Source organism: Populus euphratica, unplaced genomic scaffold (genome assembly GCF_000495115.2).
Source record: "Populus euphratica unplaced genomic scaffold, PopEup_1.0 scaffold87.1, whole genome shotgun sequence".
Lineage (NCBI taxonomy): Eukaryota > Viridiplantae > Streptophyta > Magnoliopsida > Malpighiales > Salicaceae > Populus > Populus euphratica.
In genome coordinates this window covers 505,644-520,876 of record NW_011499900.1, presented here as the reverse complement: position 1 = coordinate 520,876, position 15,233 = coordinate 505,644, and the positions used below count along the sequence as shown (strand labels likewise).

The window sequence follows — 15,233 nt, the reverse complement described above, 5'->3', positions numbered from 1 at the left end:
CATTGCCTTCAAATTTATAAAAATAATATTTATAATACAATAAATATAAATACTTAATAGTTAGTAATTATTTAAACAAATATTTATAACTTAAATAATGTTCTTTTCTTTTCAAAGCTAAATATATATATATATATATATATTTAATAAAATTAATCCTAATTATTCCTAACTTATTTTGAAATTGACAATGTATATTTCAGTTGTAATTCTACAATAACATTAATAACTAGCATAATTATGATATAATTAATTAATTTACTTAATATAAAAATAAATTATTATAATATAATAAATAAAAATATATAATAATTTATAACTTAAATACACTATAATTATGAAATTAACCGTAGAAATTGTTCATCCAATCCAGCACGCGGTGAGCAATTTCATGACCATCCATGGAGCTGGAAGAAATCAAGCACGAAAATTTTGTTGTATAATAAAATAATAAAAAACTTTTCCTACGCGCAAATCCTTAGGTGGACCACAAATGCCAAAAAAAGAAAAAGAAAAAAATACAAGTGGGCGGCTGTTCATTTTTCAAGCTCCAAACAGAAGACTGAGAGCCAGGGAAATGTCACTATAAAGATAGGAGTGAACTTATATTGAGTGTGTATCAGAGAGTCTTGCAAATCCAACAAATCGTGCCGAAGCATTTTATAAAGCACAGGTTGAAACCGGTAAACTCTGTCTCTTCATCTGCATCTTGTGCTACTGAGGCTATCTGTTCTTTATATCACCAAAAGATCCTCTCTTTTTCTGTTTTCCTCTGATGGGTTTGTTTGATGTACGTTAATCTTGGTTTCCTAATCATTAAATCTGAATCCATATTGCGTTGTTGTGATTGAACTGCTGTAATATCTACTTGCTTCTCTCAAAGTTTCCTTCTTTCTTCCGAATTTTGCCTGTTTCAGTGAAAACACAGTTTACAGTGGGAGTTAGCCATGGCGGGTTCGTCTTCTGTGCAGCCACAGTTCATTTCCAGCACTGGAAATAGGAGTTTCTCTAATGCACCATTGATTGAGAATTCAGATCCTGAACAAATTGTCGTGCCTGATGTAAGATTTCTTTTAAACAATCAATACTACTATTGATTCTCATTAGAGTTGCCATGTTTGCACTTCATTTGTATTCTATCTCTATTTTAATTTAATGAGAGATTTTTATAGACAGAAAGTGATGCCAAAGAAAATAAGAATACACACGTGTGTACATGTATATATGTGTGCCAAAGGAATCTGGCCCGAAAATATCCCGTCTTAGAAACAAAAAAAAAGAAGAAAAAGAACTTTGTATGTATGCATGTATGCATGTGGGTTTGTGTGTTTCTATGTGTTTCAGACTAGTACGAGGTTCATGTCTGGCATTCCTGTGGAACCCATCTCGGGGACCCACCAATATATGAACTTGCATATGTTGAAAAATTTTGCGTTTGAATTTTTGTATAATATTTGCTTGTGTGTTGCATTTGGTGTCTTCCATTTGTTTGAATTAAGCTCTCATCATGAGTGCATGAAAAGATGGTGTTTGTGGTAAGGAATTGAGATAATTGAATGACTTTTGAGGTTAGTAAAGATGATGTAAGCTTGTTTTATAGAAACAAAGAATCAAATGGTGTATTAGGAAGCAAATTTAAGTGATTAGTACTGCTTAGTGTCACGATGTAATTACTTAATTCAATTCAAATTTGTTTTCTCTTCTTTTGTTTCTCTATTAAGGTAGGGAACAACTTGCATAGCTGAAACATGGTATCCAAATATCATAGTATTCAACTGACTGATATCATCATTGTAGTTGTTTTATTTTTTTTCTGTCTCTTTCAATTTGATTGGCAGACTTTCAATTACTTTTCTATTTCCATCTTTGACTTCATAGAAATGAGACGGATAAGATAAAAAGATTGAATAGTTCTGTTCCACTCTATTATATCGTTGCTGATGTTAGTTTAGTTATATATTCCAAGGCTGTATTATTATTTTGAACTTACCTGTAAGAATATGATGAGGTTTATTTTGTACCTGAAAGTGCAAGATATTTTTTTTTTTAATTTTTATTCAGTCATGCTTTTCTGTTGTTTCTTCAATATCCTAATGACAGTTAGGGTGACATAAGCATTCAAATTATGAACTTGACATTTGACCAGGATTTGGAGCTTCCCATGTCTTCCAAAAGGCTTGTGGGTATGAACAACACTGGAACTTTTATGTGTTTCTCAAACCTTTAGATTATCCTGAGAAAGGCAGTGACTCCAGCAGTGTGTATTGGAAAGGTTTTTTTTGTCTTGTTCTCCTTTATATAGCTGATGTCCTCAAACAACGTCATGACTTGTAGTTATAGAAATTCATAGTGATTAGTGTTGGCATCTGCCTGGCAAATAAATGTTTGATTAGTAGTGGAGGATATTCAAATGACATGACAAACTTTTGAGAAATCTATGGGCTGATGTATTGGAGAATTTTGGCATGCACGTGATGGCCAGAAAGGAGAATGATATTAATTTAAAGCATGGGAAACTCTTCTTCTAACAGTCACATAGATAGGGTTGTGCCAGCAGATAGTTTGTTTGCTGTGCTTTCATGTTGTGTTGTGGAAAAGTAGCATGTTGTGTTGTGGAAAAGTAGCATGATTTAGTGCAATGAGGAATGTAAAGCATATTGCAGCTTGCAAGCTGTGATAATGTTTCCAAAATTGACTTCAACATAAGCTCTTTTATTAATGAAAAGATCAATACTATGTCTGTATATGATATGAAAAAAATTGAATATACTCATTTATCGAGGCATAAATGTTTCATGTATACTTTTATTATTCATCAGAATCTTGGGTGCCAATGGTTCTCAGCCTTAAGATGTTCCTATCAGGCATTCTGGATGTTTCTAGCGTAACACTTATGATTGATAATATGACTATGGGCTTCATTGCTTGTCTTTATCGAATTGCTTCAAATGTGAAATGCTTGATTGAATGTCAATGTGTACTTTGTTTATGCAGAGGAAAAGCTGGAAAAACCTATTTGCATACATGGGTCCGGGGTTCCTTGTTTCAATTGCATACATTGACCCTGGAAATTGTAAGATCAAAAGCATTTCTTTGTGATGCTGCTTGTAACATGGTTAGAAATAATCAAGTGCTGAATATTTTGTTTTAACTTGCAGTTGAAACTGACCTGCAGTCAGGAGCGCAATACAAGTATGAGGTCTGCCTTTTATCTCAATTCAGTTTGTTTTCCCTCTTGATTTCAGCCTTTGAAATATGCCAAAATGTAATGTTATCAAAGAAGAGATCTAGAGCATCATGTGGTGGAATACCATAGAAAGTCGTGCTAGAGGGTAAATTGGAATTTTTCACTTCATTGAATTTTTTGGAATACATTAGCTAATATTTATGCACATTTCCCTCTGTATTCTTCCCCTGAAATAAAAAAAAGAGCACCAGAATGATGGCTATATCATGTGGCATAGTGCGTCAAGGGTCTCAGGTCTCTTGATAGACACCTTTTCAAAAGTGAAAATCCAGAGCCTGCAGAAAGTTTCTAGCGTGTGGATTTGTTGGGGTTTTTCTTCTTTTTTTAAAAAAGAAAATTGTTTGTGTACTGTTGCTTTTCCTGAAGTACTTCCATTTTAAAAACTTGCAGTTACTTTGGATCATATTAGTGGCTTCATGTGCTGCTCTTATCATCCAATCTCTTGCAGCAAATTTGGGTGTTGTCACTGGTATGTGAAATCTAAACTTGCTAATTTGTTCTACATCTTCTCCACTGTTTCCTTTTTAATACTGATTTTTTTTCCAAAATTATCTTTCTCATTGTAGGAAAACATTTAGCAGAACACTGTAGGAATGAATATCCTAGAATACCAAACTTCATCTTGTGGGTCCTTGCTGAAATTGCTATAGTTGCATGTGACATTCCTGAAGGTGAGGGTATCTCTGGTTTGCTTTTGAGCATTACATGTCATTACAAGTATAATGAAGTCATTGCTCCAAGCATGAAACATGTGTGTGCACATGCATGTACTTAATATGCGTTACAGCACCCCGCTCTTGTTTTCAACTCCGCTCTTGTTTTCAACTGATTTTAATTTTTAGAGGAATACATGGCCAAAATGCCGGGGTATTAAAAGAGAACAGCCTGTTTCTTTCATGTTATTAATCGATGTTTGGTACCAAAAAATGCTTCCTTCTCCTTCCAGTGATTGGGACAGCCTTTGCATTGAACATGCTCTTCAAAATTCCAGTATGGATTGGTGTTCTTCTGACTGGACTCAGCACTCTTGTCCTTTTAGCCCTACAGCAATATGGGGTAATTTGATTTCTTCCCAATTGCTATATGTTTTCAACACTGTCTTGATGTTTCACTTATCCAGAAGAAGAAGGTGCTCTTGCTACTACATTCTATTACGTTGAATTAGACCTTGTTAGTCCATCTTGTTTTCCTTGTACAGGTCCGGAAGCTTGAATTCTTTATTGCTTTTCTCGTGTGTACCATAGCTGGATGCTTTTTTGCAGAGCTTGGCTATGCAAAACCTGATCCGAAGGAAGTTCTGAAAGGGCTCTTTGTTCCACAATTAAAGGGAAATGGTGCTGCTGGTCTGGCAATTTCACTACTCGGTGCCATGGTTATGCCGTATGTGTTTTATGTTCAATCTATCCATGTTTTCTTGCATTTGTAAAACCTCTCTTAAATTTGCCAGACTTATATGACATTCTTGCAGGCACAATCTTTTTCTCCATTCAGCATTGGTGCTTTCAAGGAAAATCCCACGATCTGTGCATGGCATCAAGGTAGATATGATGAGTAGACTACTTTGAGCTTGCTTGTGCATGTACTTGAGAAAAACCTTAAGTTTTTTTTCATGCATGTGCATGTTAATGTGTAGTTCAAGTGCTGAAAAGTGCTTTGATATTAAAAGGGTTGAGTCATTGAGAGTAGGCAGTTCTAAAGCCTCTCTGGATAGATTATATATATGTGCAACATTTGTGCTCCTGTCTGCTAGTGGATTTCCCTACTGTTTTTTGGTCATTGTAAACTGCAGAATTAACTAACATAATCACAAAATAAATTTCAGTGTTTAGCCTTCTGGTCAGTGAGCTTTTAGCCATTTAAGTGTTATTTGTTACCTTCCTACCTGTTGTCTCAAGCATGCTCTCTGGCATATGTAGACAATAGCTTTGGCTGACGGGGGAAGAATCTTCAAGCAAACTAATTAGTTAATTGTATAGGCCTGATTTAATTTCTGTTCTGGCCAGTTCTTAAAATTTTTGGTGCACTTTCAGATTGATAACTTTTAAAATCATTAGCAATATGTTAAAAATTTTGACATCCAGAATGAACTTCTTGAAATATGGATCTACACTGTCTATTTATTAACAGGCAGCTATGAATGCCATTCTTGTTCACAGGAGGCTTGCAGATTTTACATGATAGAAAGTGGCTTTGCTCTCGTTTTGGCCTTTCTCATCAATGTATCTGTCATTTCCGTGAGCGGTGCAGTTTGCAACTCCCAAAATATAAATGCTCAAGATCAAGAAAACTGCAAGGACTTGGACTTGAACAAAGCTTCCTTTCTTCTTAAAGTATGCAATTCAGCAACATTTTCAACAATCTGATTGTCTTGTCAATTCTGACATGGTTTTCTACTATTATAACATATTGTGATTTTTCAATTTCCTCAGTGCTCTCTTGATCCAGATATTTTTTTTCATGATAGTGCCATTGTGGTTTCTTGCTTGCAGAATGTACTAGGTAGTTGGAGTTCGAAACTTTTTGCAATTGCTTTGCTGGCATCAGGTCAGAGCTCTACAATAACAGGAACTTATGCAGGGCAGTATGTCATGCAGGTATTTGATAGTCACTCTTAGAAATTCTAATTTCTCAATGTCAGCACATGGATTTCTGACTAGAAAGCAGTCATTCTGACTAGACTTCATGGTAGCATTCTTAAATTTTGTTGCAGAGTATTAGATGTTCTGCAATTCAAATTGTCAGTGTTGTTTCTTTTGCTTCCTGGGGCTGTTTTGTCACTCATTATTCCATTCATTTCTTACTGCAGGGATTTCTTGATTTACGATTGACACCATGGTTAAGGAACTTCCTAACTCGAAGCTTAGCCATAGTCCCTAGTTTAATTGTTGCAATCATTGGGGGCTCTGCCGGGGCTGGAAAGCTGATCATTATTGCATCGGTATGACCTGTTTGACACAAATACTATGTTTTCAGAACAATACATTCATTTATTTCTCAGATCTATATCTGTGCAGTGGACAGCATATAAACACAGCAAGAGCGATTGCAGAAAGTAACATCAAATTTAAACTTGTGGCAGTTTCAGTGTTTAATTTCGCTTGTCGAGTCAGTGATGTTTCGGAATGTTGCCTTTTTCTCTCTCTTTGGGAAGTAATGATATTCTATGATGATGATGTGCAATAAAAATACTGCTTTTGTGGTGGTTTAAATATGGTTTAAATATATTTCCCTGCTCATTGTACTAAATGGGAGAAGGTGATGCTTCACAAGTCTCAGATCATAACATCATGCACAATCATGTCAGTGAATTATATTTTTATCTAGAAATAAAATCTTAACATGGCTGACATTTAGGATGTCTTTCATTTTAATGGCTCCGTTTTTATGATTGATTTCTACCATCTAATGCGATCTTGTGTGAGAGAGCCATTAGTTATAATGCACATTGTTTCATACCGAAGGCAGTTCTCTGGAAATCATGCCTTCTTGTGTGAACATTAAGTCCAGCTTTTAGTAAATGAAAAAAGGCAATCTTTTTGTAATCTCATTCTGTTGTTTTCCAGTCCAATAGAAATCAGGGTAAAAACTCCTGTTGTCTCTTTGCATTTCTAGCTCATTTTTCATGCTGTATTGCAGATGATTCTATCTTTTGAGCTCCCTTTTGCTCTCATTCCACTTCTCAAGTTCACAAGTAGCAAAACCAAGATGGGGATATATGCCAACTCAACTACGGTATCACCTTTACTTGATCAGTGCTTACATTGTTTGTCTTAAGTTTTGTTCAGCATTAAATTTGAAGATTTCAATTTGGGTTCAGAATGCCATGACTATCTTCAGCACGGTTTACTCTTGAAAATATCTCAATACGATCATCAAAGAAATATTTATAATATCCAATAAAACAGTTGTCTTCGCATGCCTTGCTTGTAATATGTTGTGTTCATTCTGCATATATACCATTTTATTTTATTTTTAATCGTCAATTAATACAATCCTCCTCTGCAGATTTCATGTATTACTTGGGTCATTGGTTTTCTCATGATGGCAATAAATATATACTACCTTGCATCTAGCTTCATCAAGATTATTGTTCATGGCCATCTAAAGCTTGTAGCTGCCATCTTTCTTGGAATGTTTGGATTTTTGGGCATGGCAGTGTATTTGGCTGGGGTTGTATACTTGGTGTTTCGTAGAAACAAGGAGGCTACACATCTTGTAGCACTGACATCTGAAAACCCACGAATCGCCAACGAGTCTGGTAATTCAGGAGTGTACAGTCTCCCTAGAGAAGACATAGCATGCATGCAGTTGCCTCAGAGGAGGAGTAATGCAAATGATTTGTAAATCATAGGGCAAGTGATATCTCAAGGTCACTAACTTCTAGTGATTGAAATAACAGTAGAGACGAGGTTATAATCTATTTCCTTTTCTAATCCACAATTTGCTTCTGTCTTAGCGTTGTTATGTGATGACAGAACATCTTTGTGGACCAAACAGCTATGCTGAATAAACCCTGAGCTTGAGATATTCAGAGAGCATGTCACTGCGCATTTCTTTCTCGCATCCACTCTTGCAGAACTTCTTCTGTGGAACAAAGTGAAATGCAAAAAAAATTCAGTGTGGCAATGGATAATTTGTTTTCTAGATGAACTTATTTATAGACTGGGCTAATAAATACATGACATATTTTTGGATACATTTATGATTTAACATGCATAATCTTGTAGGGTTCAACATTTTTTATGCATGGGTTGATGACTGCCAACATGTTTGGTAAATCGGCAAATCAACGAGGGGATTTCTTGACCTCACCACGTCAACACAGCATTATGTATGTTTTGTTATGAGTTGAGTTTTTTTTTTTTAATTTTAATTTTTTCTTTGTTCTAAGAGTGTTTTTAGGATTTTTAGATGTTTTAATATAAAAAATAAGTTATAATAAATAAATAAAATATTATTTTAATATATTTTTAATTAAAATATTATAAAAAGTAGTTGCTATCATAATATTAAATGGTTATATTTTTTTTTTAACTTTAAAATGCATTGAATGATACACACACACATTAGCATATCAAAATTATAAATAATATTGAGAAAAATATTAATTTAATAATTTTTCAAATCAAATATATTTTTAAAATTTCAAATGTGAAAACAAATTATACTAAAATAAATAGATGAATAAAAGAAGAAAATAGAAAATAAAAATAAAAATAAATAAACTTAAAATGTAAAAGATTGTTAGTTATTCTCACCATTAAAATTCTGGTGCATTAACTGATAAAAAACAAGTTGATTTTTTTTATCAAAATATTATAAAATGATCAAATAACTTCTAAAAGATAATAAATGCATGGAATAGATAAGCAAAACATCTTAGTATTAAAAAGGCTCTTTAGAAAAAAAAGCATTTATATCACGCAATTCTATTTAATTTCAGTGTCGGTAAAATAAAAAATAAAAACATTAAGCGAAATGTATTGCTTTAAGTCACAAGTAAATATGTTCTTTATATTTTATTTTATAATTTATTATAAAAGAATATTGACGGATAAATAACAAGGATTTTCAGAAGAAAAAAAACGGAAGCTTCTCTTTGAACAGAGAGAGGGTCTGATTTATGAAATGAGAGTGCAATACTATCATTAGTTTCTTTTGAAACATGAACATTTTTGGGTTTCTAAGAGTTATTATTGTATTTAATTTCATTTATTTTTGAGCTGCTGCATGTTATATATATATATATATATACCTTTGACCAAAGAGCATGTCAGTTAAAGTTGTAAGAAACTAATATAATTCGCAAACTAGAAATCATAGTTTCCCAGTGAGTACCACCACCTTTGTCTGAGCTTTGGATGAGGCCCATGATATGAGACAGCCTATCAGTTTTTACTCAGCCTTGATTTAGACTTCAGATTCATCTTCCACAAGAAAGCATCCTAGCGATTGTGGAAGGGAATAAAAGTAAGAGAATTTGACATCCTTAATTAATTATATTAGGATAATTATCTTCTGATCACCTGTACATGCAACTATCATTATTTATATAAGCTTTATTCGAGTTTTAGACCTTATTTTGAATAATGATGGATAATCAATTCTCAAAACAAGGGAAGCCACAGAGATGGTATTGATTCCATATTGAAATTGGATTAAACTTAAACAGCAAGAACAACCAAAAACAAAAAGAAGAAAATACAAGCGAAACACTCATATGTTACATCCACTAATTGATTAATTTAGGGATTAAAACATTCGTTATAAAAGGATTAGTCTAAGCACGAAGACAATTAGAGGTCTTTACATATAGAAGACAGTAACACCTGCACTCTGACATTGACATTGACATTCTTCTTTAGTATATTCTTTTCTTTAGTATGTATTTTGCAAACAACTGCAACAATACTTGATGCGTGGACTTGTAACCTGCTAATAAATGAACCTTTATTGAATTTTCACAGAGTCTTCAACATGTTTTGGGATTGGAAGGATACCCTTTTCCTGTAAGCTCTTAACAGTTTCATACAGGCACTGTTTCACTGGGACGAATTCGATGCCCAGGTCCTTGATCTTCTGGTTTGTGAGCTTGTAGTTTTGTTTTCTTGGGTTCTTCTCATCTGAACACCTGCAAATGCATTGCAATAAAAAATATTAATATTCAATATGAATAAAAAACACAACATTATTAATAATTCTTTCTACAAACTTGGTAGGTTTATTTGAAGGCAGCAGAAAAAACTGTTTCGTATAACCTAGCAACCCAACTATGAACATTCAATCAACTTGTCTGATCTTAAGCACTGAAATTAGGCAAACAAGTACTGCAGCATATAATTGCATGAGATTAGGATATAGGACCCAATCCTCTTCCTAACTCTCCATGACAAAATTTGAAATATATATAACAAAGCAATATTTAACTTGTGATCCAATAACTTTGTGCAGCACCAATCGTGGAAAATATGACAGACGATGGGGTTGGTGAGGGCCCTTTTGCTGCACCACTATTGTGAAATCATTATGACAAAGACAATTTAGTACTGCTAACCCATTCAACCCTCACTATTTTCTTTTTATGTCTATTTAATTTTCCTTGTCTCCATTAGATATATAAAAAAATTGGTAAATGATAAAAAAAAAAAAGAGTGAACATCAAGACAGATGAAGAAACAAAAAAAAAAAATCTTATGCAAATATTTTGTTTCTTAAAATCATAATATAATTTTGCTAATGAAGATTTGAAGAAAAATCGGGAAAGGACCATGAAAGAAAAATAGGTTAGAAAAATAATACAAGTTTTTCAGACGTGTTAAGCTCGTGCTTTTGCGTTCAAAGAATTCTTTTCAAAATGGTATAAAATCATAAGAACTTACTTGGTGGGGATGGGATACTCCGGGAAGAACTTTGCAAGGATTTCCACCACCTCTCCACGGTGAAGCATTTTCTCAAAGCAAATGTAACGACCGGAGGCAGAAGGTGTCTCGAAGACTAAAATGTGGGCTAGGGCCACATCCCTAACATGCACATAACCTTGAACAGAGTTAGCATATGTCCTCGCTGAGCCGGTTAGGTACTTGAGGATGTGGAGGATGCTAGCATTGACAGTGGATTGCAACAACGGTCCAAGCACCACCACTGGGTTCACCACCACTAGGTCAACTCCTTTCTTCCTAGCCACATCCCATGCATCCTGTTCTGCCACAGTCTTTCCATAGCAATACCAATTCTGCAATTCCAAGATGAACTTACATCAAGATGTGAAGGATAGGCAATTAGGATTTCAAGATGCAGTAAGCCCTATGACGCAAGGAATAATGAACTTACATCACGATATCTTAGAGATATTCTTATTTACACCTACTCTGTTTGCTTTGAGTGCTCTAATTAGGAGCTATTTAATTATGTTAATCATCATCACATGTTATTAATTAAATACCTTGGTGTTCTTGCAATACTCAAGATCACTCCAGCAAGATTCATCAACGACAACATCAGGGCTCCTATTGGGGTCCATGTACACAGTACCAATTGAAGACGTGAAAACCACTCGTTGTCTTCAATCAATTAATTAAGTGATGGCTTTACACTTGGAAGTCCAAGTAATGTTTTTATTTTATTTTCTTAAAATTCTTGGTTCCATTCACTGCTGGCTCCATCACCTTGTCCTTCAAGTATTGTAACTCAAAATCATCAAAACCAAATTTCAAGAAAACATACTTTGCATCATGAATTACGGAAAAATCTTTTACTAACATTTGTCGGTGACATCCGTGCTTAAAATTACCGGCAACCTAAAATTTGTCCTTTGAAGTCCAAGTGTCGTTTTTATGTTCTTTTCTTAAAATTCTCAGCATCCGAACAAATTTTTTACTACCAATGGACCGAAAAGAAAAGAAACAAAAGGAAACGTACTGGATCGTCTGTGACAGGACAAGCAGTATGGAAAACTCCATCACACCCTTGAATAGCTTCTTTAAGAGACTCATAATCCAGAATATCAGCCTTGCATAAAGTTAATCTTTCTTGAGCTCCTTCAAGCTCCCTCAAATGGGAATTCTTGGGATCAGCTGTGTATAACAACACAAATACAAAGTATTAAATTAACACAATCTTAATAACAGAAAAGGGAAAGAATCCAAGTGCTTAATTATTATAAACTAACCAGGGTTCCTCAGAGTTCCTTTAACAGAGTAACCTTTCTCTAGAAGAAGTTTAACAATCCATGAAGCAATGAAGCCACCAGCCCCGGTGACACAGACAGTTTGGCCTTGGCATGGAAGTGATGAAGTATCGACAGGCATGTTGTTTTGATATGTGTATTATGTGTGCGTGTTTGGTGGTAGAACGAAGGAAGAGAGACAGAGAGAGGGAGGTGTTTTCCTTTTCTTGATTTAGGAGGTGGATGCTACAAGGAAAGAAGTGGTGGAGCAGATGTATTTCTAGGTACGTGACTGAGTTTTTGTAATATGAATCGTCAACACCATGTCCTGAATTTATATATGTTATTCTTTTAAGGTTTTGTGTGCTGATTAATCATGATGTTTACGAAAGCCTGCTCTTCTTCTACTTCCACCACGTAATCTTGTGTGCGAATTGGGTTTAATCCACTCTTTTAAAATAATTTATGAATAAATTAATGTCCATTGATTAATTAAAATTACTAAACCAGCAAAGAGTTTGGCGGAAAAGTGCACTTATAACCTACTAATAAACCTTGTATGGAATCCTGATTGTTTTGTACTCTAGTTTTTGACTCTTGTTTCTGACCAAAATGTAATTATAAGCTACTGATAAATTAAGAAATTATAAATATATTATACACGAAGATCCATTGGTTGTCGATCACAAGTAGAGAGCAGTACTTTTGTTTTGGAAGGAGAGAGGGAAAGGATCTCATGGATGACAAGTGTTCATGCTATGATGCTAAAGAATTTTTCGTTATTATCCTGTAAAATAGGAACCTGTATGATAATTATTTTTTTATTTTGATATATTCATATCAATTTTAAATAATAATAATAATAAAATATTATTTTAATATATTTTTAAATAAAAAATACTTTAAAAACCAACCATTAATCTAATATATTGATTATAATATTTATGTAAGCCTACTTTTCTCCACCCCAGTGTGGATTGGATTTAATCTAGAAAAATCGAAGAATAAATGAATGTCCACTGATTAATTAATACAAGTAAACCAGCAAAGAATCCGGTGGGAAAAAAAGAAAGAAATAAAGCTACTAAAAAATCTTACATGGAAAACTCATTGTTTTATATATGTATGTTTTTCGAACCAAAAGTGCATGCTGTTTTTTACCAATCTCCTGTCCTCTTGTTTTTTGCATGAAACTTAACTATTTAAGAAGATGGTATTATTCCAAACATATATTTGTAATTTCCAAATAAGCAATTTTTTTTATTAATATATGAATGTATCGAAATAATGAAATCTCCCAGGATATTACTATTTTTTTTTTACCTTACCCTTATTATAATAAATCATCCATTTTTTTTTTAAATTTTTCTATTCGAGAATGCTCATGACCACCAACGTTTACCTTTTGGTCTAATCAAGGTGTCTCCTGTTCCAACGTTTGAGTTTGATATATATATCCACATGTTTCTTGTTTCTTGCTTGTATAAAGAAAGACCCATCACATCATTTAATGGTTGATCCTGAGGGTCCTTCCCTTCCTAGTAACTTCAAAAATATTTTCATATCCTTGACGATTTCTGACGTCTAGTTCTCTTCTTTCCCCACTGATTGACCTCTCATCTTCTTCATCTTCTTTTTTATTTTTTTTATTGAACGTATGTTTAATTTAGACCAGCATTTTAATCAAAGAACTGCATGATTATTTACCAATACCATTACTGATGAAATTAACTGAACAACAAAATTTGATCTTAAAAAAACAAATTATATTATAATGTGATATTTTTTACGGTCAAAATAACAGATAGAATGTTTGATGGAATAATTCTGTCAATAAATTCATTACTACTATTTTATTTATAATCGATCTAGCAATCGATCTTTCTCACCACCTCCCCCTATTTCTCCTTTATGAATTTTTGTTATGCAACAAACAATTATCCTCTCTTTTCCTTTTTAATTTCAATACAATTCAACCTTTCACAATAAATTCAGCCACCCTAACACTTTGTTTGTTACTATTTGTGTTTTAATTCAAATTTTATTAAAAATTTTCTATCTTAAATAAGCAAATTTATTCATTTTTATTTGAACATAATTTTTTTATGTTAATGTTTTCTGCATATTATTGTAGTGTGTGTGTGTGTATTTTGTTGGGGGTGTTTACTTGTTTTATTCACAGATAATTTTATTGTATAGATTTATGATTGTACCTTAGATATGTCTACAAAGTATTAAGAAAAACCAATGCATATCTCTTGAAATTTGTTATTGATTCAAACTAAATTTACAACATGTGAATCAAGAGATAACTAAGATAGAAATCCAATAAGATTCGGTGTACTTTAAAACTCACTTTTTCTTAGTACTTCAAATGTTCGCAACTCGTAAATCATAAAAAAAAAAAAAACTAAGTTGGAAATCTAAAAAAATTTAAAGCGCTTTTAAAATTAATTTTTTCTTTACTATTTTATACTCTTATAACTCGTAAATCATGGAATAAAAAGTGAAATATCCCTAATTATAATTGAGACTTCTTTCAAGGATGAGCAATTAAATTGTTCTAAATAATATTTTGGACATAAATCTATCTTTATTTAAAAGATGAACAAGTTGTATTACTCTTAATAATATTTTTGGATATTTATCTTTCATAGATTTCTTTGCCTTTATATCATTAATGAATAATGACATATTATTTTTTTAAAAAAATATTTTAGATATTAACCACTCAGAGTTTCTTTATTCAAATATTAATAGTGAATAATAGCAAATTATTTCTAATAATGTTTTGGATTTTAATCTTTTGAGGTTTCTTATCTTTTGAGGTTTCTTTATTCAAATATTAATAGTGAATAATGATAAATTGTCAAAAAAAAATAAAATTTTTATATTTTTTTGAAATATTGGCTAAAATCCTTTGAAAACATGTTATAAAATCCATAATGTAAGAAACAAATTTTTACATTTAAGAAATCAATTCTAAAACACTTCTTTTCAAATCTTGAAATGTTTTTTTTTTAAGTTCAAAATATTTTTAGAGTATTCATAATACGCACGAAATAATTTTTTTTTAATGTTTGGTCAAAACATAAACATCATAATTAAACAGCAATTAAAATTAACAAACCATACACATATATTTTAAAATTCACAAAAAATCTAAAACAATTCATATCAAACAACCAAGATTCGGCACACCAACTTAAACTCGAAACCTGAATATATTAAAGTTGGACCCATCATTCTCAAAAGCAAGGCACAGGTCCATAATAAAACTAAAATTTTGAACTCAAAGCCCTATAACAGAACCTGTATGCA

General features: G+C 32.7%; 1 protein-coding gene and 1 pseudogene across 4 annotated transcripts; one reads left to right on the top strand and one right to left on the bottom strand.

Moving 5' to 3' along the window:
• Positions 1 to 525: 525 nt before the first annotated feature.
• LOC105132635 (metal transporter Nramp6-like) lies at positions 526 to 7,785 on the top strand. Of its 4 annotated transcripts, none has more exons than XM_011036242.1 (14): positions 526 to 683; positions 918 to 1,061; positions 2,995 to 3,073; positions 3,159 to 3,199; positions 3,638 to 3,716; positions 3,814 to 3,918; positions 4,194 to 4,303; positions 4,446 to 4,627; positions 4,716 to 4,785; positions 5,404 to 5,577; positions 5,737 to 5,841; positions 6,054 to 6,185; positions 6,884 to 6,979; positions 7,253 to 7,785. In XM_011036242.1, exons 2-14 carry the CDS (start codon positions 948 to 950, stop codon positions 7,589 to 7,591), a joined length of 1,626 nt encoding a protein of 541 aa, XP_011034544.1. In that variant the 5' UTR covers positions 526 to 683; positions 918 to 947; the 3' UTR covers positions 7,592 to 7,785. The 4 variants fall into 4 exon arrangements, with proteins under 4 accessions (XP_011034544.1, XP_011034541.1, XP_011034542.1 ...); XM_011036239.1 differs by having other exon boundaries at positions 526 to 722; positions 929 to 1,061; XM_011036240.1 differs by having other exon boundaries at positions 526 to 722.
• A 1,678-nt stretch (positions 7,786 to 9,463) lies between these two features.
• Positions 9,464 to 12,705, bottom strand: LOC105132633 (cinnamoyl-CoA reductase 2-like; annotated as a pseudogene).
• Between the last annotated feature and the right edge of the window lie 2,528 nt (positions 12,706 to 15,233).